Source organism: Carlito syrichta, unplaced genomic scaffold, assembly GCF_000164805.1.
Source record: "Carlito syrichta isolate Samal-C Ts95f unplaced genomic scaffold, Tarsius_syrichta-2.0.1 Scaffold301957, whole genome shotgun sequence".
NCBI lineage: Eukaryota > Metazoa > Chordata > Mammalia > Primates > Tarsiidae > Carlito > Carlito syrichta.
Window position 1 is genome coordinate 424511 of NW_007246053.1, and position 27958 is coordinate 452468.

The 27958-nt window shown below is 40.0% G+C and overlaps 2 protein-coding genes and 1 long non-coding RNA gene across 3 annotated transcripts in view; 1 reads left to right on the plus strand and 2 right to left on the minus strand.

Moving 5' to 3' along the window:
* The window catches only part of LOC110595441, a 38929-nt gene extending 13897 nt beyond the window's left edge, over positions 1–25032 (plus strand). Inside the window, exons 3-5 of the long non-coding RNA XR_002481842.1 lie at positions 14851–14970; positions 23532–23752; positions 24935–25032. This is a non-coding gene — a long non-coding RNA (uncharacterized LOC110595441). The remainder of the gene's footprint in view (positions 1–14850; positions 14971–23531; positions 23753–24934) is intronic.
* Positions 482–7891, minus strand: KRT39 (keratin 39). The gene is made up of 7 exons (XM_008055827.1): positions 7389–7891; positions 5583–5665; positions 4802–4958; positions 3927–4088; positions 3696–3821; positions 2148–2368; positions 482–936 (listed from the first exon to the last, which is right to left on the minus strand). Exons 1-7 carry the CDS (start codon positions 7854–7856, stop codon positions 678–680), a joined length of 1476 nt encoding a protein of 491 aa, XP_008054018.1. The 5' UTR covers positions 7857–7891; the 3' UTR covers positions 482–677.
* KRT40 (keratin 40) lies at positions 21522–27532 on the minus strand. The gene is made up of 7 exons (XM_008055828.1): positions 27097–27532; positions 26308–26390; positions 25900–26056; positions 24405–24566; positions 23872–23997; positions 22201–22421; positions 21522–21702 (listed from the first exon to the last, which is right to left on the minus strand). The coding sequence occupies exons 1-7, from the start codon at positions 27529–27531 to the stop codon at positions 21603–21605; spliced, it is 1284 nt and encodes a 427-aa protein (XP_008054019.1). The 5' UTR covers position 27532; the 3' UTR covers positions 21522–21602.
* Between the last annotated feature and the right edge of the window lie 426 nt (positions 27533–27958).

Sequence of the window (27958 nt, forward strand, 5' to 3'; positions counted from 1 at the left end):
AATGCTCTAGATTCATTTCCCGCAAATATACCTGATTCTAAAGGAACTGGAATTTCACCAAGTTTTGGAGGACAGGAACACCTTTAAAAACATCTCGGGGAAGGTGAAGTATGTTAGTATAGATAAACAACAATCGAGACAGCAAAGTTTAGCAGGTCCCAGACTTGTGGCTATCCAAAGAAAAGAAATATTGAAAATCTTTTCCCCTGTAGGCTTACTGTTCCTCTGTAGGCTTCTTCCTGTATCTAAAGGAGTTTAGAAAGGAAGGTTGTAGCTCTTCTCTGTCATGTGTCAATAGCCAAAAATAATTTTGAACTTGTCTGACTGGCTCTGAGGAAGAACGTGAGTAAACAAGGCCTGAGTAAATGAGAGAGAAACCTGCCCGTCAGTCACCTGTGGAGTCAAGCAATGTAGGCCATCTTCCTGGGTGCTTACTAATTGGTTTCCATCCCTCAGACAAATGCAAAATATCCTTCCAGAGAAATGTAATTTATTATCATGTTGGCAGCAGTGACTTAGGGAAGGAGCAGAATAAAAGATATTCTACCTAGCAACAGGGACCCACTGTAGTGGTAAGAAACTAAATACCTTAAGGGGCTGGGGAGTTCTTAAACCTCTCTGGCAGGAGCCTGTCTTGGCCTCTCAGGAATGTGGGTCACTGTCATCACCTTGAGCTGTTAGACTTTGGCAGGTCTGGTGATGAAGCAAGGCTGCACGTGCTCGTGAGAAGAAATGACCTTCCCATCCTTAATCTCCTTGGTGATGGTGCATATTTTAACGAGTATCCGGGTCAGGGGTCCATAGGCACTGTAAGGCTCACGTAAACCGTGGGGCGCTGAGGTTGCGCAAACTGGGACCATGCATTCCACGGCTCTGGTCTTACAAGGTATATAAGCAAAAGGCTCACATTTGGTGTCACACAGATTACTGGGAAGCCTAAGGAAAAAAACAGATTTTTACTTGTGATTGAGGGAAAGCAATGATGATCATAGAGAAAAATGGTAGTGGTTAATTTTTCAACACTTGTCACGTAAAACAAGCACATACTTCTAAATGCTTATTCATTCACTTTGGACTATAGTTAGTGGGAGAAAAAGAATCAGACCAAATCTATTGGAAAGCAGCATCCTAGGTTTATAAGTATTAGCCAGTGTACATTTGACTATAGTCAATGCCACTGCATCATGGAAAGAACACGCACCAGCAGTCAGAGAATGGGGTGCAGCCCAGCTCTGACATTTACCAGCTGGTGACCTCATGTAACTCCCCTGAGTTTTAATTTTCATCTGCAGCATGGGCATAATGGGAACTAAACTCAAAGGATCAACGGTGAGAAGGAACAAGTTGAGAGGCTTATTATCTGAGGAGTGGAAATTAATCAGATGTTTTTCTCATCAGAGAGTTAGTCACACTGCTAGTGGTGGTCTAAACCCCAACTACAAACGAGTCCTCAGTGTGTCATCAGGAAGCTTCAAAGTGCCCTTTTGGGTGTCTATAAATAGTTTTTAAAGAATTGGAGTAAGAAGTACTTAACAGTAAACACTCTTTCTAGAAGCATAATCTTTTTTTGATGATTCAAGGCACTTTGGTCTATCATCATAGCTCCTAAAGGTGATAGCATTGATTAACATTGTCGACGTGCCAATTAAGAGACTGCTGTGAGCAGAGTTCATCAATTATTTTGGGGAACTGGGCCTCCTTTGCAAATGTAGCTAAATTTGTGTTTGGCGTGTCAGTTTGGACTGAGTTACTTTAAAAAGCTTATACTCTAGATAAGCTCCCCATGGGTTGGTTAGCAACCAATTCTCATTGGGGAGAAATCTGTCAGTCACCAGGAATGTCCATTTTGGGGAAACTATTTTTTTCTCTATTAATTTTTAAAACTGTAAGAAACTAAACAACCCATAAGAAATTAACCTGGTGCACTTCAAAACACTCAGCTCATCTAACACCTCAAATTTGGACTAGGTTACAAATGAAAGTCTCCCAGTGGTATGGTTTGAGAGAATGTGTAGACACCTCTTTCCAAAGTTCCTCATGACTGGCAAGAAGAACCAGCAAAACACTCATCCTCTGTTGCCAGTGGCAGTACATACATGGGTGCATTTGAGCATCTTAGTCATACAAGTTGTTTTTATTTTACGTACTCGCCATCCAAGCTCTCCAGAAGGCTGCGGTAGGTGGCAATCTCACACTCCAGCCGGGACTTGATGTCCAGCAGAATCTCATATTCTTGATTCTGTCTTTCCAGGGCACAGCGGATCTCTGCTAGCTGAGCCTCCAGGCTATCAATCAGACTCTGGATCTGTGTTAGTAGGGCTGTGTAGCGGGCTTCTGTCTCCGTCAGGATGCATTCTTTAGAATCTCTCTACCATGGAGGAAGAAAGTAGGATTTATAATGGGAATGATGACTTCTTTAAACCTGGGTCACTTCTGATCTGTCTCATTTTAAACAATGGTTTCTTGGTGATGGTGCTAATGGATATCCAAGCCCTTTTATTACTTCCTAATCAAACACATTCAAAAACAAAATTATCAACTGTGCTAAGGTTTCCTTTCCTTTATCCTCTCTTTCCCCCACCCCCTTTAAGTATTTACTTCTCTTCTTTCTTGACCACACAATACTCTCCCATCAGATTCTCCTACTTAGGAGAGAAAAAAAATTTCAACTTATTGCACACCCAGGCATTAAAAACACATCATCACAGCATCTTATTCAATGGGTACACCTTAAAAAGGAAGCAAACAATATTTAACCATAAACAATTCCCTCACCAGATCAATTTCCTTAGAGGTAAAATATGACAGTTGAAACTGCTGAACAATGCTCTTTTTTGTTCTATCATTCTGTAAGTCTATAGATAATGGTGAGATTTTAAGTTTTAATAATCTATTATTTGCATGACTTCTGATTTTTATAGATGAGAGAATTGAAGTTCAAGAGGTTCAATGAATTGGCCATGTTACATTGACTAGCTGGTGACAAAACCAGTTTGGGGTGAATACTTCCTAATACTCTTAAATCAGAGCATTTAAGTAATTTTCTACTTCAGAGAGACATTATAATGAGGCAGAAGTGGTACTGGCCTTGGAATTTGAATTCTAGTTCACACTCTTATCTTGTTTGTGACTTTGGACATATTAGTTACTGCTGCGGAATCTCAGTGTCTCTACCTATAAAAGAGGTGAGATGAAACTTACCTTGGACTTGGCTTGGGAAAATCACCTTAGCTCTTGGAAATTGGTTAATAATTATGCCACCTCTCTCATAAGATTGTTTTATAAATCTAATATGGTAGCTTGTAAAAATGCTTTGCATATAGTAAAATGCTCCCCTAGGGTTTCCCAAAGTGTACTCTATGTGACTCATTTTTAACATGAGATGCTCTAAAAAAACAAAAGAAAGCCTACAGTCAAATAAGTTTTGAAATGCTGGATACCATATGTCCCCTCCTTGGAGATTCATGATGTATATCAGCTTATCAGAGGCTCACAAGAAGGTGCCTTGTTTAACCTTTGTCTAATACAGCATTTCCCAGACTTATTTGACCACAAAGTCCCTTTTTGGGCATAGTCCCCTTAACAAATGAGGAACTGTTGTTCTGAGAGACACAGTTTGGGAACAAATGCAACACGCAGGTGTCAGGAGCTGTTGGCATCACTGCTGTGTTAAGCTTGGTCAGCTTGCTGGGTACCATTCGGTGCTGAGCCTGCAGTTCCACCTCCAGGGTGTTCAGAGTACGTCTCAGTTCTATGAACTCCTTCTGGCAGCATTGCTGCTGTTGACAGCTGGTCACCACTTGCTGATTCAGCTCCTCCATCTGAAACACAGACAGAGACCATGGATATTATGGGGAAAAAACATAACTTTGATGAATGGAAATGCAACGCCAGCTTATTGTTTTTGACTTGTCTGCTCTTCCCACCTGCGCATTGAACCATTGCTCCACATCTTTGCGGTTCATCTCCATGATGGACTCATACTGACATCTCATTTCTTGTAGAACCCAGTTTAGGTCAATGGAAGGAGCAGCGGTCACTTCAATGTGAAGTCTGTCTCCAAGCTGGCACTGTAAGGGATTGATTTCCTATGGAAAGAAAAAGAACATGAAGTCACTTGAACAGATGACCCCGTTGTGTGCTTGTTCAGTCTAACAGTTATAACAGCTATAACATAGCTTATCTGTGTCTGAAATATAGCACACATTAAAGGAATCCATGATTTACAGGTGTTATTGAGATGCTATAAAATGACTTAAGGCTATTTCAGATAGGACCATGTTTTTAAAATATGTGCAAAATTAACAAGAATTGAGTAGGAAGATCAGAGTTCCAAGAATATAGGTCCTTTCTAGGCATAGGTAATAGGTGAAGCAGCATAGGGTTGAGATTTGTACTGAGAGGCCATAGTCTGTCTCTATGATACCAGTATGGGCTTGTGCCAATATTGGCTCATACCAATAGGAGGTAGCAGAAGTCTGTGAGTGCCTACATGAATGGGAAGCCAGTGAGGACAGACAAATTGGGGTTCTTCCTTCTCATGGAAAAGGGAGGGTGGAAGCTTCCTTCTCATGGAAGAATTGAGGGGGGTGGTGAAGGTTTTCTCCCCCATGTGGCTCTAGATTAAGGGTTGTAGCCAACGATGTGAAATAATACATTGAACCAGTGGTAGTTGCAGTAGGTACTATCAGGGATAAAACTGGAGTAGTGCCTAGTAGAAATGACCTTCGTCAAGGGCACCTCAAAGGAATTGATGCTATTTTTAGAGACTTAGCTTGTGATGACTCTCTTGGTCTTTCACCTCTTCATGGTTGTTTTTGAGGCCAAGGAGCTCCTCCTTCAGGGACTGAACTTGTGCCTCCAGGTCAGCCTTGGTCAGGGTCAGTGCATTCAGAATCTGCTTTAGGGCATTGATATCTGCCTCTACCAGCTGGCGTAGAGACGTCTCAGCATCATACCTTTAAAAACCAGACATGAAAAGAAAGACATGAAAAAGCAGGAGCAGACCTTCTGTATTTTTCCTCTGGGCGTCACATTTAGCATACTTTATTCCCTTGAGAGATGAAGCCATTTGATAAATATCATGACTTCATAAATATTCCTGAATTGGTTTGCCAGGGTGATGCTACATGGCTGTGCTTGAAGAGGAGGGAATTTATCTTCCTTCTTCTGCCCCTAGAGGCAACGCAGCATAAGAGAGAGAGAGAGAGAGAGAAAAAAAGCACTGGATTAAGGCTCAGAAAGCTTGGGTCCAAATTTTGGCTCTGTCTTGTCCTAATTGTATACTTTTGGATAAGTAACTTAGCCTCATTAAACCATGGTTTTCTCACCCTAAACAGGGTAACACCATATTGAACTATTGCAAAGGAATCAGATGGTTTCATGTGTTAGAAACTGGAAGTCCTGCATACATGTAGGTGGTTATTAATCTTAATCATTTACTAAATTTGAAGGTCTTTTCTGGGCTAGTCCAACATGGTTTGGGACAGGAAGGGTAGTAGACTTGGAGATAGTCTTACTGGGAATTCTAGGTCAGACTCTGGGTGAGTTCTATCATCGATGACAATGTTGGGTGGGCTTACTTGGCTCTCATGTCATCTGCAGCCAGTTTGGTGTTGTCAATTTGTGAGACCAGTCTGGAATTTTCAGCCTTGGTGCACAAGATCTAGAATTAAGAAATTGTACACACAAATGAGACAAACACCAGCAGATCCTTCTTTAAGAAACAAGGGGCTGGCCGGGCTTGGTGGCTCAGCCTGCAATCCCGTGCTTTGGGAGGCCGAGGTGAGTGGATTGCCTGAGCCCGTGGGTTCAAGACCCAACTGGAAAATTGGCGAGACCTCATCTCTACAATTAAAAAAAAAAAAAAAAATTAGCCGGGCGTGGTAGCGCATGCCTGTAATTCCAGCTACTTGAAAGGCTGAGGCGGAAGGATCGCCAGAGCCCAGCAGGTCGAGGCTGCGGTGGCCGGGAGCGGCCACTGCACTCCAGTCTGGGCAGCAGAGTAAGACTCCCAACTCAAAAAAAAAAAAAAAAAAAAAAAAAAGAACGAAGGGGCTTGTGTGTATTTCAATTAGTAGGCAAAGGCTAATTAGACTTTTTAATTAGTCTTCATAGCTATGCTCAGGAAGGTTGGGAAGCTTTAGGAAGTCAGAATTCTTGTTATTTTCCTACACAATCAGCAAAAAACTACTTAAATAGAGACTTGTGTACTTATTTTTCTGTAAAATATAAAATCCAGCTGGACGTGGTGGCTCATAGTAATAATCCCAGCACTTTGGGAGGTGGAAATGAGAGGATTGCCTGAGTCCAGGGGTTTGGGACCAGCCTGGGCAACATGGTGAGACCTCATCTCTACAATAAATAAAAGAATTAGCTGGGAGTGGTGGTACACACCTATAGTCCCAGCTACTTGGAAGGCTGAGGCGGAAGGATTACCTGAGCCCAGCAGGTCAAGTCTGCAGTAGCTGTGATCGTGCCACTGTGGCACATCAGCCTGGGCAACAGAGTAAGACTTTGACTAAAAAAAAAACTCCAAACATATATATTTATTTATTTATTAAGGTGTGAGTTTATTATCGATACAAAATTTGCACAACATACATGTTACTCATGTAGATCTTGTACCTTTCTAACTAACTTTGTTCCTTTATATTTTATATTTGTTGATGCTGTGGTAAATTTTGGGGTCTTCCCTTTCATTTTATAGTATAGAGAATAATGGGCCACAAAAGATGTTCATTTCCTACACCCAGAACCTGTGATATGTTAGGCTGCACAAGAAAGGGAAAGAAATGCTGCTAATTAGTGATCTACTACAATGGAAACTCCATGAGGATAGGGACTTTTTAAAGTTCACCAATATTTCCCCAGAGCCAAAAATAATGCTTGCCAAATTTTGTTGCTGCCCAGTAAATATTTGTTGACAAATAAAATTGAATAAATCCAGATGGGTAGTAGCAACATGTTGTTCTGTATAGGAAAGTTAAGTTTGGTGTAGAAACACACTAAGCCATTTGGAGATAATTGCATAAGCATAAAAGGAGAAAAAGGTGGTGGTGGTTGCAAAATGAACAAAAGCTAAACTGTTTTGAAAATAATTAAGACAAATATTTTTTCTGATCCCTGTGGTAGCAGTTTGTGGTTAACATGCTTTGATCCTAAGTTATCTGGTTATAATGGCAGAGTGTATCTCTGGAAAAAGGAAAAACTATTAATATCAAACTCTGAATGTCGCCTAAAGAGGACAATTTCACTCAAGAGATTTTCTCATTCTTCAAGAAAATTTTCAACATCAAATGAACTAAACATATTAATGTTTAGCAAATAACTATTGCTTGGAGACCACCAGTTCATAACTTAATCACATGGGTTCCTAAGAATCTTACCTTCTGATGGAGCTCCTCAATGGCAGTGTAGTAGGACAGGTAGTCAGGGCATAGGACAGGAAGCTCTTTCTTACACTCTTCCTGGATCTTAGACTCCAGTTCGGCGTTTTCTTGTTCCAGCATCCGCACCTTTTCCAGGTAGTTAGCAAGGCGTTCATTTAAGATCTGCATGGTCTCTTTCTCATTACTGTTAATGCCTTCGCCATACCAGCAGCAGTCATCCAGAGAGCGACAGGCGTTGAAATTGCTTATTACATAGACGGGCGTATGGTGAAACCAAGGAGTGTGTCGGCAACCTTGGTCCTGGGGAGTTCTCAGAACGTGGCTAACCTGTTGGCAGCTGTTGGCTTCAAGATCACCATGATGGCAGCTGTTGTTAGAAGAGTTGATGCTAACATTTGTAATCCTAGGGCAGTTTTGGGATGGGGTGGAAGAAGAAATTGTTGCTGTACAGCCCTTGGTATCCATAGTGTGTGTCCAGCTTTAGTCTATACCAAAGTCTGCGGTCACCAGGATGAAGAGCTTCAGGAACCTCCACTGAGTCTAAATTCCAAGCCTCTTGACTTTTTCCTCTTTGAAGTGCTTATATAGCCTAGTGGTGTCACACAGGTGGGATGTTTTCCTTTCTCATGTTTATATCAAATCCCATAGGAACATCTCATTAGTCTCCTTTTTACTTGCCGGAGAAGAGCTACTTGTCTCATAAAAATGTGCATTTAGGCTGTTACTAAGTTATTACCCATCACAACTACCACTTGCCATTGGACCCAAAGCTTCACATTAGGTCTTCAAAAGAAACTGTCGTCACAGCCCTCACGGCATCCATTATTAAGCAGGTGTGAGTTTATGAAGTTCATTAAGTTCTTGTTGCCCTCTCTGCTTGGTATGAAGCTGGCTCAGGAATGAGTTCATTCTTTTTTTCTTTTCTTTCCTAGAAAAGGAAAACTATTAATATCTAATAATTATTGGTGAATGTAGAAACCAGTATTTTATTTTGTTCTGTTCCACTGATTTTCCCATTGTCATCGTTAGGCCATTGTGAGCATGGGTTTAAAAGTAATTGCTGGATTCATATTTTAGTTTTTCCAGCACTTTTGGAGGTGGAAGCTAGAGGATTGCTTGAGCCCAGGGGTTCGGAACCAGCCCAGGCAACTTAGTGAGACCTCGTCTCTACAATAAATAAAAAAAATTAGCTGGGAGTGGTGATGCGTGCTATAGTCCCAGAGTTTAATTGCTAATAAAATATTTATTGGAAAAGAGACTGGTTATTTTTTATTTTTCCAAAGCTCACATTTTATAATATTTTCAGTGCTCAGTGTTCGCTCGTGGTATTACATCAGCTAGAAATTAGTCTTGGTATTGCTTTATATTGGTTGTTTAAATAGGATACATTTAAGGGTATATGTGTTCTTTCTGAGGAATACTTAGCATTTTCTTGAGAAAGTTATTTGTTCCCGATCCTTTATGGGGAGAATTGTTTCTTGCCTTTTTCAGCTTCTAGAGGCAGTCTACATTCTTGATTTGAGGTTCTTCCATTTTCAAAGTCAGCAAAGGACACTTGAGTCTCATGTTATATCAGTCTGGCACAGATGCTTCTGTATCCTTTTTCTGCGTTCAAGGATCCTTGTGATTACACTGGGTCCACCCAGATAATCCAGGATAAACTTCCTATTTTAACGTTAGCTGATTGGCAAACTTTCTTCCTCTTTGTCCTGTAGCCTAACATATCCACAGGTTCTGGGATTAGGACATAGACATCTTTAGGGGCCCATTATTCTATAAACTGTAGAATAGAAGGGGAAAAATCATAATTTATCAGCACAAACAAATATATAAAATGTAGGAATAAAGTTAGTTACAAAAGTACAAGATCTACATGGATAAAATGTTAGAATATACTGAAGCGCAGAAAACTAGAAAAAGTAGAACGAAGTCCTTAGAAAAATAATATTCATCTTTATTAAAAATATCAGTTTTCTCTATGTTAATTTATCTTAGAGTCCAATAAATTTATTGAGATCCTCCAAACATAGATTTTTTTTCAACAGGTAAAATAATTCTGAAGTTTTATGAGAAAAATTAGACAAGTAGAAATAGCCAGGAAAACTCTGAAAAATAGATCTTCCAGATGCTAAAATATATTCTTAAGCCTCAGTGATTAAAATAGCATGGTATTAATATATGAAAAGTAAGATAGACCAATAGAGTAAAAAAAGAAGTCTAGAAATAGACCCTAAAAGAGATTGGAATTTAGTATAATAAGCATCACATTTAAAATCAATGGCAAGTCAGGTGTGAACTTTTCAGCAACTTGAATGGGTTTAAAGGCTATAATACTCAGTGATCTATCCATAAACAAACACATGTTCTCACTCATAAGTGGGCAGGTGTGCTTGTAAATCACCCATCATGAGATAGGCAAATATATTGAAAGATTCTTAAAAAAAAAATTTGCTTTTCGCTGAAGTCAAACGCAGTGTCTCATTCCTAAAACACCTAGTGGGGGAAACCTGTACTACAAGGGGCCTGCCCTCTAAAAAATAATTCCAGTTTTCTTTTGTTCCCCCTTATGCACACAATTATGTGTCATTTAACGAAAAAGATGCATTCTAAGAAATGCATCGTTAGGTGATTTTATTGTTGCGTGAATATTATAGCATAGTTACACAAACCTAGATGGTATAGCCTACAACACACTTAGGCTATATGGTATAGTCTATTGCTCCTTCTCTTTAAACCTGTACAATGTGTTACTTACTGAATACGGTAGGCAATTGTAACACAATGGTATTTGTGTATCTGAAATATTTAAATATTGAAAAGGTACAGTAAAAAAAGATACAATCTTATGCAATCACTATTATATGTGTTCCATTATTAACTGAAATGTCATGCAGCACATGACTGTATATATGTGCACACGCATATTTTACACACACACACACACACACACACACACACACACACACACACACGTATATAAATGATGAGGGACCCCCAAAGGGCCAACAAAAAGACTTATACAAAATGACTTGTATAAGAATGTGTATAGCAGCTATATTCTTTTTAAAAAAAATTTAAAATTTTAAAGCTGTGGGGTACAATGCAGGATTAGGTATACAAATGTTCATCATGCAGATACACTTGTTGATGAGGTGTGCCCCCTCCCCTGGCAGTTTCCCACTACTGCCAATGCCATCCCACCCTTCCCTGGCAGTTTCTCACTACTGCCAATCCCATCTTTATAGTTTTACAATAGTTGTTCAAGGTTCGTTTATGAGTGAGAACATGTGATTCTCAGTTCTTTGTTTCTGTGATAGATCACTCAGTATTATAACCTCTAAGTCCATCCAAGTTGAATAGGTATATTCCTAATAGCATCAAAATGAAAATAACACAACTGCTCATAAACAAGATAATGGGTCCACAAACTATGGCATATTTATATAATGAAGTAGTACTCAACAGCAAGAAAGAATGAACTATTGGTACTCACAAGAGAGAATCTCAAAAACATATTGAGCTGAAGAAGTCAGGCCAAAAAAAAGGCGGGCAGTATAATTACATTCATATTAACTCCAACAACAGGTAAAACTCATCTACAGTGTTAGATATCAGAATAGTGGTTGCCTCTGTAGGAGAGGTGGGTTGGCTGGAGAGTAGCATGAAGAAATTTTCAAGGTTGATATCCTATATCTTAAAATTCTATTCTATATGCTGATCTGGGTATTGATTTCATGAGTTTATGTCTTCCAAACTTCATGAACTGCATATTTTCACCTGATGCATTTTATTGTGTGAAAATTATATCTCAATAAGGTACAGTTAGTATAAAAATTTAGAATTTGATACAATTATGTAGCTACTTGAATGTTTACTATTTTATTCATATACTTAAAAATAGATAAAAGATTCAAATGTTTATCTATCAATAGATAAAAGATGAATTTTTTTAAAGGAAAAATGGAAATCATAAATGTGCTGAAGACCTAGGAAAATTCTTTTACAAATTCAGGGTGAGAAATGCCTTTGTCCAAAATAAACCATCAAGAGAGTGGGGAGACAGCCCACAGAATGGGAAAAAATACTTGCCAACTGTGTATCTGACAAAGGCCTAACATCCAGGATCTACAAGGAACTCAAATGTGCCGAAAGGAAAAAAAGCAGCTCCATTAAAAAGTGGTCAAAGCCGGGCTCGGTGGCTCAGCCTGTAATCCTGCGCCTTTGGGAGGCTGAGGTGAGTGGATTGCCTGAGCCCGTGGGTTCGAGACCCGCCTGGGCAACTTGGCAGAGACCTCATCTCTACAATAAATCAAAAAATTAGCCGGGCGTGGTAGCGCGTGCCTGTAGTTCCAGCTACTTGGAAGGCTGAGGCGGAAGGATCGCCGGAGCCCAGCAGGTCGAGGCTGCGGTGGCCGAGAGTGGCCACTGCACTCCAGTCTGGGCAACAGAGTGAGATTCCAACTCAAAAATAAATAAATAAAATAAATAAAAATAAAAAGTGGTCAAAAACAACTACCATAATCCTATAACAAAAGGATTGACAGTGGGGGGGAGGGAAGAGGGGGGCAGGGAGGTGGGATTGACAGTAGTGGAGATCTGCCTGGGGAGAGGGGGCACACCTCATCAACAAGGGTATCTGCACAATGAATATTTGTATACCTAACCCTGAATTGTACCCCACAATTTAAAAAATAAAATAAAATAATTAAAAAGTTAAACAAATAAAAAATAGGCAAAAGACATGAATAGATACTTCTCAAAAGAAGATATATGGGCAGCCAACAGACACATGAAAAAGTGCTCAACCTCACTAATCATCAGAAAAATGCAAATTAAGCCACACTGAGATACCACCTAACCCCAGTAAGACTGTCCATCATTAATAAAACAAACAACAACAGATGCTGGTGAGGATGCAGAGAAAAGGGAATGCTTCTACACTGCTGGTGGGAATGCAAACTAGTTCAACCTCTATAGTGTGGCAATTTCTAAAAGAACTAATAACTGACCTTCTATATGGCCTAGCAATCCCTATGCTGGGAATATACCCAGAGGAACTCAAATTATTCTGTAAAAAAGACACCTGCACACGCGTATTTATTGCAGCACTATTCACAATAGCAAAAACATGGAACCAATCATGCTGCCCATCCAAACTGGACTGGAGTTTTAAAAAGGTGGTACATATACACAATGGACTATTATGCAGCCATAAAGAAGGACAAACATATGAACTTCACAGCAACTTGGATGGATTTAGAGCCTATAATACTCAGTGATCTATCACAGAAACAAAGAACTGAGTACCATATGTTCTCACTCATAAGTGGACCCTGGACATTTACTACAATACTATAAGAAAGGGATTGATGGTAGCGGGATACTGCCAGGGTCAAGGGGGCGGCACATAACATCAATAAGGGTACCTGATCTCAAGTCAGGCAAAGTGGGGACCAAAGGGCCCAAACTTTACCTGTATGATGTCCACTTGTATACCTATTCCTGAATTGTACCCCACATCTTTAAAATAAAACATATAAATATAAAAAAATGAAAAAGACCGTTGTCACAGTGACCTGAAATTAAGAAACCACTTAAAATGGATAAGTTTGACTCTAATAGTTCCTAAATGTGTTTAAAAAAAAAAAACTGAAAGGAGATTTATCAAAAGGTTAACAGTGGAATTCTTTACAGTTTGTAGTTATTGATGATTGTTATTTTCTTCTTTATGTTTTTATGTACATCTCACAAATTAATGTGTCACTTTCAGAATCAATCAAGGATCCTCTTGGTGAGCTGTACACAGAACCCAGAATGCAAGTCCCCAGCCTTTTTTTGACTATCTTTTTTACAGATGTGTCACGTGTCCTATTTTAGATTATAATTCTTGTGCAACACTAAGTGCAAAGAAGATTGGTATCTTATTAACTGAATTATTAAAGACATGAAGATATTATATTCTTAATAAAAAAATTAGAACTCTCCTAGATTTTACTGTAGGAGGTCTTATTTTTCTATCAAAGATCACAACTCCTGTTTCAATGCTTGCCAATCCAGGATAATGCCTAGTATGTGTGTCCACGTGGAAAAAGTTGTGATTCCTATAATTTGGAGGGGGCCTCTAAGTACTGTGTTGAGATGTCAACATTTTCAATGGCTGAAATTCTTGCTCTTTATGTATAATTTACTCTCAGTTTATTGTGATTATTAACTAATTTGTTGTGGGTTGTTTTGTTGATGATAGAATATACAAGGATCCAGATTTATATAAAAATAATTTTGGTCTATAAATGCCCAGTAATCAGACTTAAAAATATATGAATTGCTACCCAATTCATGACTGCTAAAGTAGATATATATCTAATGACCCTAGACTTTTAATTTTTTAAAAATCTTTGTTGAAAGGCAGAAAGGAAAAGTCATTTGGTCTCTCCAAGTGGTCAAAAAACGTGAGCCCTCCCATCCTAACACCATTTAGAGCAGGGCGGCTAGCTTCCTAAAAAAGGTCAGATCCAGAATTAACCTACATCTTTAACATAATGTCTAGAACAATACTATATAAAAACGGTAAAACTATCTGTGAAGGACTAAATGAAACACGAGGGCCCCCAAAGTGGCCATCATCTTGTGCTAAAGATATTTCTGCATTTTAGTTACATTTTGATTTTGCATAAACCCAGGCTGAAAAAACATTTTTAACTCCTCAGATACAAATAAATTAATTGATCCACACAAAAATGTCGCATATAACGGAAGGTAGTTACTTACATCTTTCTGATAGGAAACTTGGGATATAGTTCATTGGGAATCATTACAGAGAAAATTTAAACAAAAACATAACATCACCACAATCATAATCAAGTCAGACAGGAAATCATAGCAAAGATAGAGAATAGGTCAATGACAGACAGTCTATAAGATTTATATGGTGGAAGCTTCCAGGCGGTTGGAATTTGTAATTTTATAGCACTGTACTCTTACATTTTTTCCCCAATCTTATTATGAGAGAAGTAATGAAGTTTGAATAATATTCCATGGGTTTATTTATCTGAAAAATATTTTTCCTTGAGTATTTTCACTATTTTTCATTGTGAAATCATGAGAGAACTATGTAAAAACATTTAGCATAAAAGTATAGGTCTGAAACTTGACTGTTTAAAAACTACCCTGTACTAATTATTATTATTATTATTATTATTATTAGCTTTATTTCTGAGTACTCAAAAGATAGAAATGTGAAGAGGAGAACTTTTCTCTAGCCTTCTACTGTGTGTTTTTATCTAACTTTGATATTTTGAAATAATTATAGATTCACAGAATTTGCATAGATAGTACAGCAAAGTTCTGTGTACTTTATTTTCTTCCAATAGTTACACTATAGTGCAATTGTAAGATCAGGAAATTGACATAGAAGCAATATGCATGCTTAATTCTGTATAATTTTTTCCCACACATGTAGATTCATGTGCCATCAGTGCAATCAAGATATGGAACTATTTAATCATCACAAAGACCTCCTTCGTGCTACACCTAATTTGTTCCATCTTTATTATATTGCCATTTCAGCAATGTCATACAGGTAGGATTATGTGGTATGTGATAACCCTTTGAGATTGTTCTTTTTCTGTTTTTTTTTTTTTTTTTTAAATTGTATTTTAAAGATGTAGGGTACAATTCAGGGTTAGGTATACAAATGGTCATTGTACAGGAAAAGTTTGGGTCTCACTTTGGTCCCTACTTCACCTGGTTTGAGATCAGGGACCCTTATTGATTAAGTGTATCCTCTCGGTCCCCTGGGATTGTCCTTTTCCACTCAGCATGATGGCCTTGGGATCTTGAAGACATTTCGGTTGTTTTAGTTTTTGACTAATCCAAACAAAGCTGCTAGGAACAATTGTGTGTCTTTTTCATTCTTTTACTTTCAACTCACCTATATGAGCGGGGCACCCAAAAACCTGGAATTTACTCATAAAAAATTGTGTATTTATTCTTACGTGTTTAAACTTCAGTTGCTTTCAAAGTACTGTCCATTGGATGTAATACACCCATTGAGATGCTTTTTCCACTGCTCAGAATGGATTTTGAACTCATCCATTTTGATGCCTTTTAGTGCTTCTGCAGTTTTTTGATTCACTACTTTCGCATTGACAAAATGTTTCTCTTTGAGAACTTTTTTCATCTGGGGAAACAAAGAAAAGTCATTCGGGGTGAGATAGGGTGAATGGGGGGGTAGATGGGGGTCATGATGTCTTTGGTCGAAAACTGCTGAACACTCAGCATGCTGTAAGCAGGTACACTTGTAAATCTCCCATCATGAAATGGGGAAAAAAATTCACTGAAGCCTACCGCAGCTTCTCATAACAACACTAGCTGGTACACTGATGCTGACGGGTTCCTAGAACACTCAACTAGTGTGAGAAGCCTGTAGTACAAGGGACCTGCCCTCCAAAAAATAATTCAATTTTTTGGCGGGAAGGGAGGGTCCCTTCATATCATCTTTTTTGAAGTGAGCTTCTTGCAGAAAGCATCAAACAGTTGGATCATGCTTTCAAATCTACTCTACCAATCTGTTTTTTCACTGGTCTGTGTAGACCATTTCCATTTACTGTAATTATTGATGTATAGTCTGCATTTTATTTTTTGTTTTCTATTTGTTACTTCTTTATTGTTTGTTTCTCTAGTTTTTTATTTTTCTAGGGGGTGTGGGGTAGGGTCAAGTTCTCACTCTGTGCCAAGGCTGGAGTGCAGTGACACTATCACAGCTCACTGCAGCGTCAACCTCCTGGGCTCAGGCGATCTTTCCACCTCAGCCTCCCAAGTACCTGGGACTACAGGCAGATGCCTCCATGCCCTGCTAATTCTTTCTTTTTCTTTTTCTTTTTTTGTAGAGACAATGTCTTGCAATATTGCCTAGGTGGATCTTGAACTCCTGGGCTCACGCAATTCTCCTGCCTCAGCCTCCCAAAGTACTGGCTCACAAGAGTGAGCCACTGTCCTGGTCTCTATTTTCTTTTTCCTGATTTCCTGTGTGTTACTTGAATATGTTTTAGAATTCTACTTTGACTTATCCATCGTGTTTTTTAGTATATCTTCTTGCATAACTTTTAAAATGGTTGCTCTATGTATTACATGATGTATACATAGCTTGTAGTCTACTAGTGCCAACGTTTTATCAGTTTAAGTGAAATGTAGAAACATTACCTCTGTTTATATTCCTTTTCTTTTCTCCATTTTAATATACTTGTCTTAAATATTTCTACACATACAGTGAACACCACATTAGACAGTGATATACTTATTGCTTAAACCATGAAACATAATTTAGAAAACACAGAAAGAGAAAAATCTATATTCTTCATATTTTAATTTTTTGTTATATCTTTTTTTCTACCTGATATTCCAAGGGTTCTTATTTTCTAATTTCATTTGTGTTTAGAGAACTTCCTTTAGCCATTTTTTTAGATTAGAAAGTATAGTTTATTTAAAAACTAAATTAGAAAGAGAAAGAGAGAGAGAGAGAGAAAGGGAGAGAGAGAGAGAGAGAGAGGAGAGATTCAACTTCCCAAGTTAGGGCAGGGGGCCAAAGCTTAAGAAAACATGGCCTGGCCATAGCTCAAAGAGCACATGGCCACACCATAGTTTAGCAAGGCAATGGTCACAATGGCCTGGAAATGGTGTCTGCTTCTGACAAAATTTATTCTATCTTTCCTTTGCCTGAGAATGTCTTGGTTGCTCTTTCTTTTCCTGAAGGATATTTTCACTGGATATAGAAATCTAGGTTGACAGTTTTTTTTTTCTTTTAGCACTTGAAAAATGTTGTGCCACTTCCTTTGGCTTCCAAGGTTTATGGTGGCAAATCAGCAATAATGTAAATAGTTTTTCTCCTGTTAGCAAAGTGTAATTTGTCTTCCACTGCTTTCATAACTGATCTTTCCTGGTGTGAGTTTCTTTGAAATTCATCGTGTTTTGGAATTTGCTAGCTTCTTGAATCTGTATGTTTTTATCTTTTGCCAAATTTGGAAAAACTTCAGCCTTTATTTTTTCAAATATGTTTTCTGCCCTACTTTCTTTCTCCTTCCCTTATAGAACGCTGATGATATGAATTCTAGATCTTTTGATGTAGCCTTAACATTTCCTGAGGTTCTATTTTTTAATGCTCTTTCTTCTCTGCTTTTCATGTTGGGTGATATCTATTATTCTGTCATCAAATTCACTGATCCTGATCCTCACTCCCCCCCCCCCCCAGCTTGTCCATTCTGCTGTTGATTGAGCCCATTCATGGAGGCTATCTCTTGGTTTTACAGTATTTTTCAGTCCCCAAATTTCCATTCAACTCTTTATATTTTCTACTTCTTTACTGAAGTTTTCTGTTTTTTTCATTTGTTATAAGAGTTTATTGAAGCATTGCTTGTTGAAGCATTGTTATGATAGCTGGTTTAAAATCCTTGTCAGATAATTCTAACATCTTTGTCTTCTTGGTGTTGGAATCTGCTGATTGTCTTTTCTCATTTAAATTGAGATTTTTCTGGGTTTTGGTATGAAGAGTAATTTTGGATTGAAGCCTGGATATTGGGGTATTATGATAAAAAAAAACCCTCTAGGATATTATTTCAATTTCTTGCTTTGGTAGGTCTCTTCTGTCACTGTTTTTGTAGGAGAAAGGGGTTGCTGCCTTGTTACTGCCAGGTGGGATTGCAAGTCTGGGTTCTCATGGCCTCCACTGCCACCCTGAGGAGAGCTCCTCATTACTGCGGGAGGGGCGGGATTTCAGTCTCTTCTGATACCACCCTGGCTGGGAGGGGCAGGAACGTCTCCTTACTGCTCCCATGTGGCCTCCACTGTCACTGCATAGAGGTGGCCTTGTTACTGCTGGGTGACTTTCCAGCAGGCCCGTTTCAACATCAGCCCAGAGGAGAGGGGGATGTCTCATGCTGCTTGGTGGTGTTAAGTCAGCTTGCCCGTGTGGTCTCCACAGGCACTGTGGTGGGATGCCTCAGTGTGTCATGGTACGAATAGAAGTCCTGGATATCCCACTTGCCCTTCTCTGACTCCACCTCAGGGTGGGGGAGTTTGGGTGCCTTGCTATAGTCTGGGAAGCATGAAGTCTAGACTTGCCACTTGGCCTTTCCTGATAGGGATAGGGGTGGGAAAGTCCATTTTTTTCCTGTGGTGTTTGGCTGAGTTGAGTGGTTGTTGTCTAAAGGTATTCTGTCTTGCTAGGCAGACCCTCTTCTGGTTCTGTTGAGAGAAATTTCTTTGTTGTCTGCCCCTGTTGGTGTTTCTGGGTTGTTGGTTTCTCCAACTTCCACTCTGTATATTTGCAATAAAAATAACACCCAGGGAGTCCACCACAGTGCCATTCCTAGGCCTCAAGATCTCTAGCTGGTTTGACTTCTTCTGCTACATTTCAGAGTCTTCTCATGTTTGTTTTATATATAATTTCCAACTTTTTTCTTAAGAAGAAGAATAGGAAAATGCACATGTCCTTCATCTTTCTGAAGGTAGAAATTCTCTACTTTGTCTTTTGTGTATGTGTGTGTGTATCTGAATCTCACTCTGTCACTCAGGCTGGAGTGCAGTGGCACACTCACAGCTACTGCAGCCTCAACCTGCTGGGCTTAGGCAATCCTTAAGCCTCAGCCTTCCAAGTAGCTGGAACCACAGACGCCCGGCTAGTTTTTTTATTTGTTGTAGAGATGAGGTCTCACCAAGTTCCCGAGGCTGGTCTCAAACCCCTGGACTCAGACAATCCTCTTGCCTCTATCTCCCAAAGTACTGGGATTACAGGGTGAGCCATCATGCCCGGCTGTAAGTTTTTTTTTTTTTTTTTTTGATTTGGAGTCTCACTCTGTTGCCCAGCCTGGAGTGCAGTGGCACACTCACAACCACTGCAGCCTCAACCTGCTGGGCTCAGGCGATCCTTCTGCTCAGCCTTCCATGTAGCTAGAGCTACAGGCACACGCTACCATGCCCAGCTAATTTTTTGATATGTTGTAGAGACAAGGTCTCGCCAAGTTGCCCAGGCTGGTCTTGAACCCCTGAGCTCAGGCAATCCTTTTGCCTTGACCTCCCAAAGTTAGGCAGACAGAGAGGGTGATAAGAATTTGCTCTTAAGAAGTTAGGGGTGGATGAGATGCAAGTGAGAGAAACGCCCAGGAAAGATAAGATAAAAACCACACACACACACACAAAAACCCTCCTAGCACCGGGTTACACATTTTGAGCCCCCTCTCTTCTCTGGATAACTTTGTTGCTTGTCCGCATTCTGCAATCTTCTCAGTTGAGAAGAACCTGACTGGTTTAAGTTGACAGTGGAGTTCAAAACTCCTGCTACAGTGACCTTCGTTTAACTATTCAACCATTGAAAATCACCTGGATTGCTTCCAATGTGGGGCTATCATGACTAAAGCTGCTGTAAACATTAGTGCCCATGAATGCAATTTTCAAGTTGCAGGTCAGTTGCATGTTTACTTTCCTAAGACATTGTGAAATATCTTGCTGAGGGGGTCTATCGTTTTATTGTTGTTGTCATTGTTAGAGTCAAGGGGCACATATGCAGATTAGCTACATAGTTACAAGGGGGTACCCCAAAACTGTGAATTTATTTATAAAAATTGTGTATTTGTCCTTACATAGTTAAACTTCAGTCACCTTTAAATACTCTTCATTTGATGCAATACACCTATTAAGATGCCTTTTCCACTGCTCAAAACAGGTTTTAAAATGGGAAATTTTAATGCCTTTTAAGGTGTTTTGGATGCTCTTTGTTTCATCTCTTCTACATTGACAAAATGTATCCCTTTAAGGACTTACTTCATCTTGGGAAACAAACAAACAAAAAATTGTTGGGGGTGAGATCAGGTGAATAGGAAGGGTGGGGCGCTGGGGTCATTTGGTTATGGTCAGAAACGGCTGAACACTCAACGTGGTGTGGGCATGTATGCCTGTAAATCTCCCATCATTAAATGGGCACACACATTAAAGAGTTAGGGGTTACAGGGTTGAGCCACTGCACCTGGCCTTCTACTTCGTCTTTTATGTGTATAGGAATAATTATTCTTATTACTTAAATGCCCAATAACAAAATAGTGTACTTCATGTTATATTATGCTACCAGTGACATGATGGCCATAAGACAATCTTGCATTTTTATTAGAATTGAGAATGTTTAGATGACAAAAACTTTTAAAGAATTGCACAACTATGTGCATATATAAGTATTATTAAAACTGTGCGGAGCAGCCTATTATAAGAAAGAAAACTAGAATACAATTTCTTAAAACGTTGACAATGGATGTTTGGGAGATAAAATTATAAGTGAGCTTCCCCTCTTTACTGTGTCACATTTTAAAAAGGAGAACCTAGTACTACAAGAAAAGGGTTGGCAGTAGCAGGACACTGCCGGGGGAGGGAGGGTGGGGAGGCGATGGAGCACAACATCAGTAAAGGTGCCTGATCTCAATCCAGGTGAAGTGAGGTCCAGTGGGAGGCCCAAACTTCACCTATACGTAGACCACTTATGTACCTAATCCAGACTTGTACTCCCACATCTTTAAAATAAAAAAGAAATGAAGCACAATGAATATAATTTATTATTTATTTATGTTTATGTTTTGTAGAGATAGGGTCTTTGCTGTGTTTCCCAGGTTGGTCTCGAACTCCTGGATTCAAGCAATCCTCCCATCTCAGCTTCCCAAAGCTCTGGGATTACAGGCAAGAGCCATCATGCCCTACCAATTTACCATATCTTCTTCTTCCTAAATTTTCTTTCAGAAAGATACATATCACTGTCTTCTATGATATGTGATGTTTTGCACGAATTGGTTCATCTATTTGTAGTTGAGGCACCAGCCTGAGTTTTTGTAAATTCAAACTATAGTCATGGGTTCAGACAATTCCCCTGCCATAAAATAAATAGTATAATCATCGGCAATTGGCCCCAAACTATATTTGCCATCCTAAAGGAATGAGACATACATTTTATTTGGAGATGAGCAAGAAAGCTTTATGGGTTCCCAGAATACCACAAATGAGTCGGGGGAAGAGGAAGTGTAACACAGAAATAGACGCAGGATATCTGGAGGACTATTCCAGGATATGAAACCTTTCTGGACTCATGTTTCCAGTTTGGATGCCCCTGGCTGAAGTTCCATGTCCTTTCTAAGACATCACTGGTTTCAATTCCTCCATCCGCTGGCTGGTGTTTAACATTCATGAACAGCATTTTTCAACTGCGCAAATTACATAGGCTGAGCAGGGCTCACACGTGTTGCTTGACGTGCATGTGGTAGAGCATGGATTACTGGGAAGCCTGGGGAAAAACAATTTTACACTAAGCTTAACGAGGGAATCTTGATAAAATGTTAACTCAGGAAAATGATGTCAAAATGTGTCCTACAGTAAATTGTGTTCTAAGAATTAGGACTTTGCAGAATAGCATTTGATCGAAGCCTATTTCATCACGTTCACTGTAGCAGTGGAAGTTGAATAATATTCTATATTTTTTTCTTTATTTTTCAAATGCTATCTTAGGCCTGCCCCTGATTTCTCATTAGTGGAAAACAGGAGCAGAGAGAGACGCCCCGCATGAAATATTATGTGTGAGGATTATTCTGCTTTAAAACCTTAGACTGTTTTAGAATGTTACTATTGTCATGTGCTTAGCCTCAGCCACTTTGCATCACTATTGTAAGAAGATCCCTTCACACACGAGGGAGGTTTGACCTTGGCCAGACCTTGGGGAAACAGGATGGTGCTACACAGGCCTTGTTGTGACTCTGGGGATTTCAGAGGTAACTGTGGAACTTGCCTGCAGTCCTCGCTATCCAGAAGGCCCTGGTACGTAGTGATCTCGCTCTCCAGCTGGGCCTTCACGTCCAGCAGCACCTGGTACTCCTGGTTCTGCCGCTCCAAGTCACAGCGGATCTCAGCCAGCTGGTTCTCCACGTTATCGATCAGGCACTGGATCTGGGCCAGCTGGGAGCTGTACTGGGTCTCAGTTTCTGCCATGGTGCATTCGAGAGATTCTGTCTGCAGGAGGAAACATTGTCTAAAGGTCCATAAAGCACAATCTCTAGAACCAGATTGCCTGTTTTCAAATCCTTACTCTATCCTTTTCTAGCGATGTGACCTTGAGCAAATTCCTCAATTTCTCTGAGCCTCAGTTTTATTTTATATAAAGTGGGAAGTGCAAATTCCTGTCTCATAGGAGAGTTGTAAAGATTAAGTGAGTTGATATGTGTAAAACACTTAGAACAGTGCCTGGAACATTTTAAGGGCTGTGTAAGTGTCAGCTATTATGACCATCACGATGGCTGCAGCAACCCCTGATACATCTGTGTAACTCAAGGATGATGAACAGCACTGGAGAGGAAACATTGAGTTAGGCTTCTGGCAAGGAGGGGTGCTATAGTGTGGTTAAGAGAAGAGGCTCTGGACAGCAGAGGCTGGGAAGGGTATAGGGTGGAGGATGAAGAGAGGTTGGTTAATAGGTACAGACACACCGTTCGATAGAAGGGATAGGTTCTAATGTTTGATATCAGAGTAGGGTGACTATAGTCAACAACAATGTACTATATATTTCAAAATAGCTGGAAGAGAGGACTTGAAATGTTTCCAACACATGGTAAACACTTGAAGTGATGGATACCTAAATACCCTGACTTGATCATTAAACATTCTGTGCATATGACAAAATATCACATGTGTTCCATAAATACATATGAATGTTATATGCCAATAAAAAATAAATTTAAAAAAGAAAAAAGACTCTGGAATTGAACCTCCTGGATTCTGCTTCCATGTTTGCCTCTCAGATGTTACTTAATCTGGAGTCTCAGTTTTCCTTATCTGTGTAATGGGGGAAAGATATCTACCCCATAAATTTATTGTGAGGCCTATATTAATGTGGTCCTCTCACAAAAGAATGCTTGGCTATTATCCTTCTGGGCATGCTCCATGGGACCTAATATAACGTACACAGCAATGTTTGACTGGAACTGGCTAATATAATCTTGCATGGATGGTATTCTGGTTGCTTGGATGGAGTGGGACGAAATGGAGGGACAGATTGAAGTATGGATCCTGGGAAACTTGGAATAGTTGTGGGATGAAAAGTTTGGAAATGACTCTTTGTTTTAGATATGACAGTGAGTCTGGAAAACTGGCCTGAATGAAAGGAGAATGCAAGCCGTTGGAATGATCGAACACCTTGGGCTCAAAGGTGCCTCTCTTGCTCTGCCCATGTCTGCTCCCCCCCATCTCTGGAGGATGCTGCAGTATCAGGCTCAAGCACAGGAGAGAAGTTTAGTATCCTCAGGGAACAATACAAGCTGTGGACCTGTCACTTCTGTTTCTAGCTGGTAAGTGGCAGTGGTTGCAAAAGGTAAGGGCGTGTAACCCTTGGCTTATGGAAGAGGACATGGCATCTCAGGGCCTGACCTATCTGGGACACAACTGACACTGCCTCTGCCATACGCACCAAACTTTGCTGTGCTTGAAGCTCAATTTCCAGAGCGTTGACTGTGCGTTTCAGCTCCAGGATCTCTGTCTGGCAGCCCTGCAGCTGCTCTGTGCTGGACAGCTGCTGCTGATTCAGCTCCTCTGTCTGAAACACAGGTGCCATTAGAGAATCCAGTGATCTATCACAAAAACAAAGAACTGAGTACCACAAGTTCTCACTCATAAGTGAACCCTGAACAATTTATCATAATACTATATGAAAGAGATTGACAGTCGTGGGAAACTGCCAGAGTTGGCAAGGGGCACACTTTATTAATAAGGATACCTGAGCTCAAACCAGGTGAAGTGGGGACCAAAGTGAGGCCCAAATTTTACCTGTACAATGACCATTTGTATACCTAACCCTGAATTGTATCCCGCATCTTTAAAAATTAAAAATAATAAAAAGACAGCGGATTCAGTGAGAGAGAGAGAGAGAGAGAGAGAGAGAGAGAGAGAGAGAGAGAGAGAGAGAGAGTTGTGGAGTCTGCCTTTGATCGCATGGGTGCTGACCTGAATGGTGAACCATTCTTCCACATCTCTGCGGTTGTTGGCGAGCACTGTTTCATACTGACAGCGCATTTCATCCAGGACTCTGTTGAGGTCGAGGGTGGGGGCAGTGTCTAGCTCTACACTGAGACGGTCACCGAGCTGCCCACGAAGCAAACCAACTTTCTGAAAGTGGGCATGGGGTAAAGAATGTCAGAGTGGTGGGGGAAAATAGATTTGATGTCTAATAGCATTCCATTTCTGTTTTTTTGGAGTGGTGAGTAAAAGTGTGGGATTTTGACTCAGATTGCCTGTGCGGAATCTCCCTTCAGCACACATAAGGGCTTCAATTTATTCCTCTGCAAAATGGGTATAATAATCGTACCTTTCCCAGAAAACTATTGTGAGATGTAGAAGAGTTAATCTACACATAAGGAACCTGTAAAAGTTCTGGCATATAGTGAGCTCTCAATAAATATTAGCTATTATTATCACCAGCAAATATTCAAAGAGTAAATATGCTTTGTTACAGCATTCAACTTTTCATTTTCCAGCTTCTTCAATATGAGATACATGGAAAACAGAAGAACTAAACATAGATCTACCATTCTATCCAGCAATCTACTGGGTATCTACCCAAAGTAAAAGAAATCATTTTATCAAAAAGATGCCTGCATTAGTATGTTTATTGCAGGACAATTCACAATACAAAAACATGGAATCAACCTAAGTGTTCATCAATGGATGATCAGATGAAGAAAATGTGGTCTATATACACAACGGAATACTATTCATCTATACAAAAGAACAAAATCATGCCTTTTGCAGCAACATGGATGGAATTGAAGGTTGTCATCCTAAGCGAAATACATCAGGCATAGAAAGACAAATTTTGCATATTCTTCTAAGTGGACATAGGGTATGGAATAATAGACAATGGAGACTTGGAAGGGTGAGGTGGTGGATGATGAGATATTACTTCATGGGAACAATGTTGTTTGGGTGATGAATGCCATAAAATACCTGACTTGACTACAATGCAATCATGCATGAAGAAAATTGCACTTGTGCCCCATAAATTTGTACAAATAAAAAGTAAGATAATCAATCACTTCATATTTTATGATTTTTTAAAAAATTTATCAATGCAGAATATTTAAAAACACTGGCTCAAATAGTGCATGAGTCTTGATCACCCTCTTGAAATGGACCTCACAGTCTGAGTCTACAGCCCGATTTTCATACCCTGTGTATTGGAATTAGGAGTGGCAAAAAGCCTCCAAGGAAAACCATTGGGGAACCACTCGCCTCCTCCACAAAAACAGTGAAGAGTTTGGTTCCCTCACCTGGCACTCTACACACACCAGCATGACTAAGCCGAGTAGAATAGTGCCTCCAGTAATTGTAGTCCAGCCTCAGCGACATCTGCCCACGTTCAGTGTACGTACATCCATAAAAAAACTATCAGTTTAACTTCCTTACACTTGGAGTCCTTCAGGGGTGTTACCACTTTCTTTACCTCTTCATGGTTTTTCTTAAGGCAGAGGAGGTCTTCCTTCAGAGATTCCACGTGGGCCTCCAGATTGGATTTGCAGAGGGTCAGCTCGTCCAGGATTCCACGTAGGCCACTTATGTCAGCCTCTAACAGCTGGCGAAGGGACAATTCATTCTCGTACCTTTCTCGGCAAAAGAGACATATCCAATGCTTACTTTGCTGGACATTGTGTAAAGTGAGGGGGTACATGATGATTGACACATGGATTTCAGAAAGCCACTTTCTGTCATTTATTTTACATCCTGCATAGTAATACATTTGAGCTTTTAAATCATTCTTAATGTAAATGTATTATATAGAGAATATTTGGCGAGAGAGAGAGAGAGAGAGAGGAAGAACCATATATTATTTTCAAATTCAAATTAAACTTACTTTGACCTGAAGTCATCGGTGGCTAGTTTGCAGTTGTCAAGCTGTACAGCAAGTCTAGAATTCTCTGCCTTTGTGCACAAGATCTGGGAAGTAAGTCAGTGTGTAATAATTCTTTGAGCTAAATCTAAAGAAATATCTATTCACTTAACAGTTATGCCACTAGTTACCTTTTGAAAGTCTTTATAAGAAATACTTTATAAAATCTTTATAAAATTGTATTTCAGCTTGCTTTTTCATATTAGCCATCTCACTTCATTAAGAAAAAGAAGCAGTGTCAATTTAGAAATAAATAGGTTTGCTTTTTTAATGACCCAGGACATTCTGGAATATTCCTTGCAATGGCAGTTGAACGCCATTAAAGCTTCCTGCATCAGTTGTTTCTATTTTGACTACATCCCCGTCCATAATAATAGAATTTAATTCATGAGAGAAGAAAAGGATTTCTAGGTGAAATTATATGATTTTTAAAAAGGCATTTCAAGACCTGTGTGAAAATAATTAAAAGATTCAGTGTTATAGATATAATAGTTTTTCCCTGTGCTATATAGATGGTAGAGCTGAGGTCTACAGGTAAGTGACTTTACCGTAGTCACTCCATAATTAGGGGCAGCACTGCAGCCGGGGCTGAGGTTTCTTGACTTTCAATCCAGGGCCCTCACCTGTATATCCCATTAGCTCTTGGGATTCCCCTTTCCTTGGCTTCCCTCCATCAAACAGCTTCTTCTAGCATACAGGTAAAGCAGATCTTAGATTGGGAAGGCGGAGTAGCAGGGCAAGGAGCCCACGAACCTTTTGCTGGAGCTCTTCGATGGCGTCGAAGTAGTGCTGGTAATCAGGGCACGCCAGAGGGGTGTCCTGTTCGCATTGCTCTCGGATCTGGCATTCCAGCTCCGCGTTGGTCTCCTCCAGGGTGCGCACCTTCTCCAGATAGTTGGCGAGTCTGTCGTTCAGGAACTGCATCGTCTCCTTCTCGTTGCTGGTGAACACCCCATCCTCACACCAGGCACAGCTCCCCACCAAGCAGGGACTGTTGCAACTCCCAGCCAAGTAGCAAGGCATGAGGCAACCGGTCAGCAGGCGAGACCTGGGTAGGAAGCTCGGCGTGTGACATCGGGATGCAGCACAGGCACTGGGGAGACACTTCATTTCCACGGAACAGGTTGAAGCAGATGCCCTGGCACAGGGCTCAGAAGGGCAGTCCGTGGGGGGGCAGTCGGAAGTCATCCTTTGAGAAGCCAAGGGCAGAGACTGGCTGCCAAACTCTGACTGCCTTGACTCCAAAACTCTCCTTCCCCCCAAGAGTTTTATACAGCCCCACCAAAATGGGTATTTACAGACTGCACCGGATGTTTTCTTTGTCACTGTTGGTGCCAGTTTTCACACAAACACTTCATTAGAGTTGTTTATTTCATAAGGAAGAGTTTCATGCCTCATAAAAGAGGGCTAACTTCAGGTTACTAAATCAGGACTTACACCATTTCCATATGCAAGACAAAACACTTCTTTCAGAAAATCGTCATAGGCAGCATTGCCCTTTTGACAGAATAAGAAAAGAAAGAGACAATTGGACCAAACAGTAATTACAGAGACAACTCATTACAAATGAGGAAAATAGTATTCCTGCAGATTTCGAGTTTGTACATTGATTGCA

Excerpts from the sequence above, each read along its gene's own strand:
- KRT40 (XM_008055828.1), bottom strand. The coding sequence starts at position 27,531 with ATGACTTCCGACTGCCCCCCCACGGACTGCCCTTCTGAGCCCTGTGCC. Across the intron at positions 26,057-26,307 it reads ACCGATGACTTCAGGTCAAA|GTACGAGAATGAATTGTCCC; the intron begins GTAAGTTTAATT and ends TTGCCGAGAAAG. Across the intron at positions 21,703-22,200 it reads CTGGATAGCGAGGACTGCAG|GCTTCCCAGTAATCCATGCT; the intron begins GCAAGTTCCACA and ends GTTTTTCCCCAG.
- KRT39 (XM_008055827.1), bottom strand. The coding sequence starts at position 7,856 with ATGGATACCAAGGGCTGTACAGCAACAATTTCTTCTTCCACCCCATCC. Across the intron at positions 4,959-5,582 it reads GCAGATGACATGAGAGCCAA|GTATGATGCTGAGACGTCTC; the intron begins GTAAGCCCACCC and ends TGGTTTTTAAAG. Across the intron at positions 3,822-3,926 it reads AGCAATGGTTCAATGCGCAG|ATGGAGGAGCTGAATCAGCA; the intron begins GTGGGAAGAGCA and ends TCTGTGTTTCAG.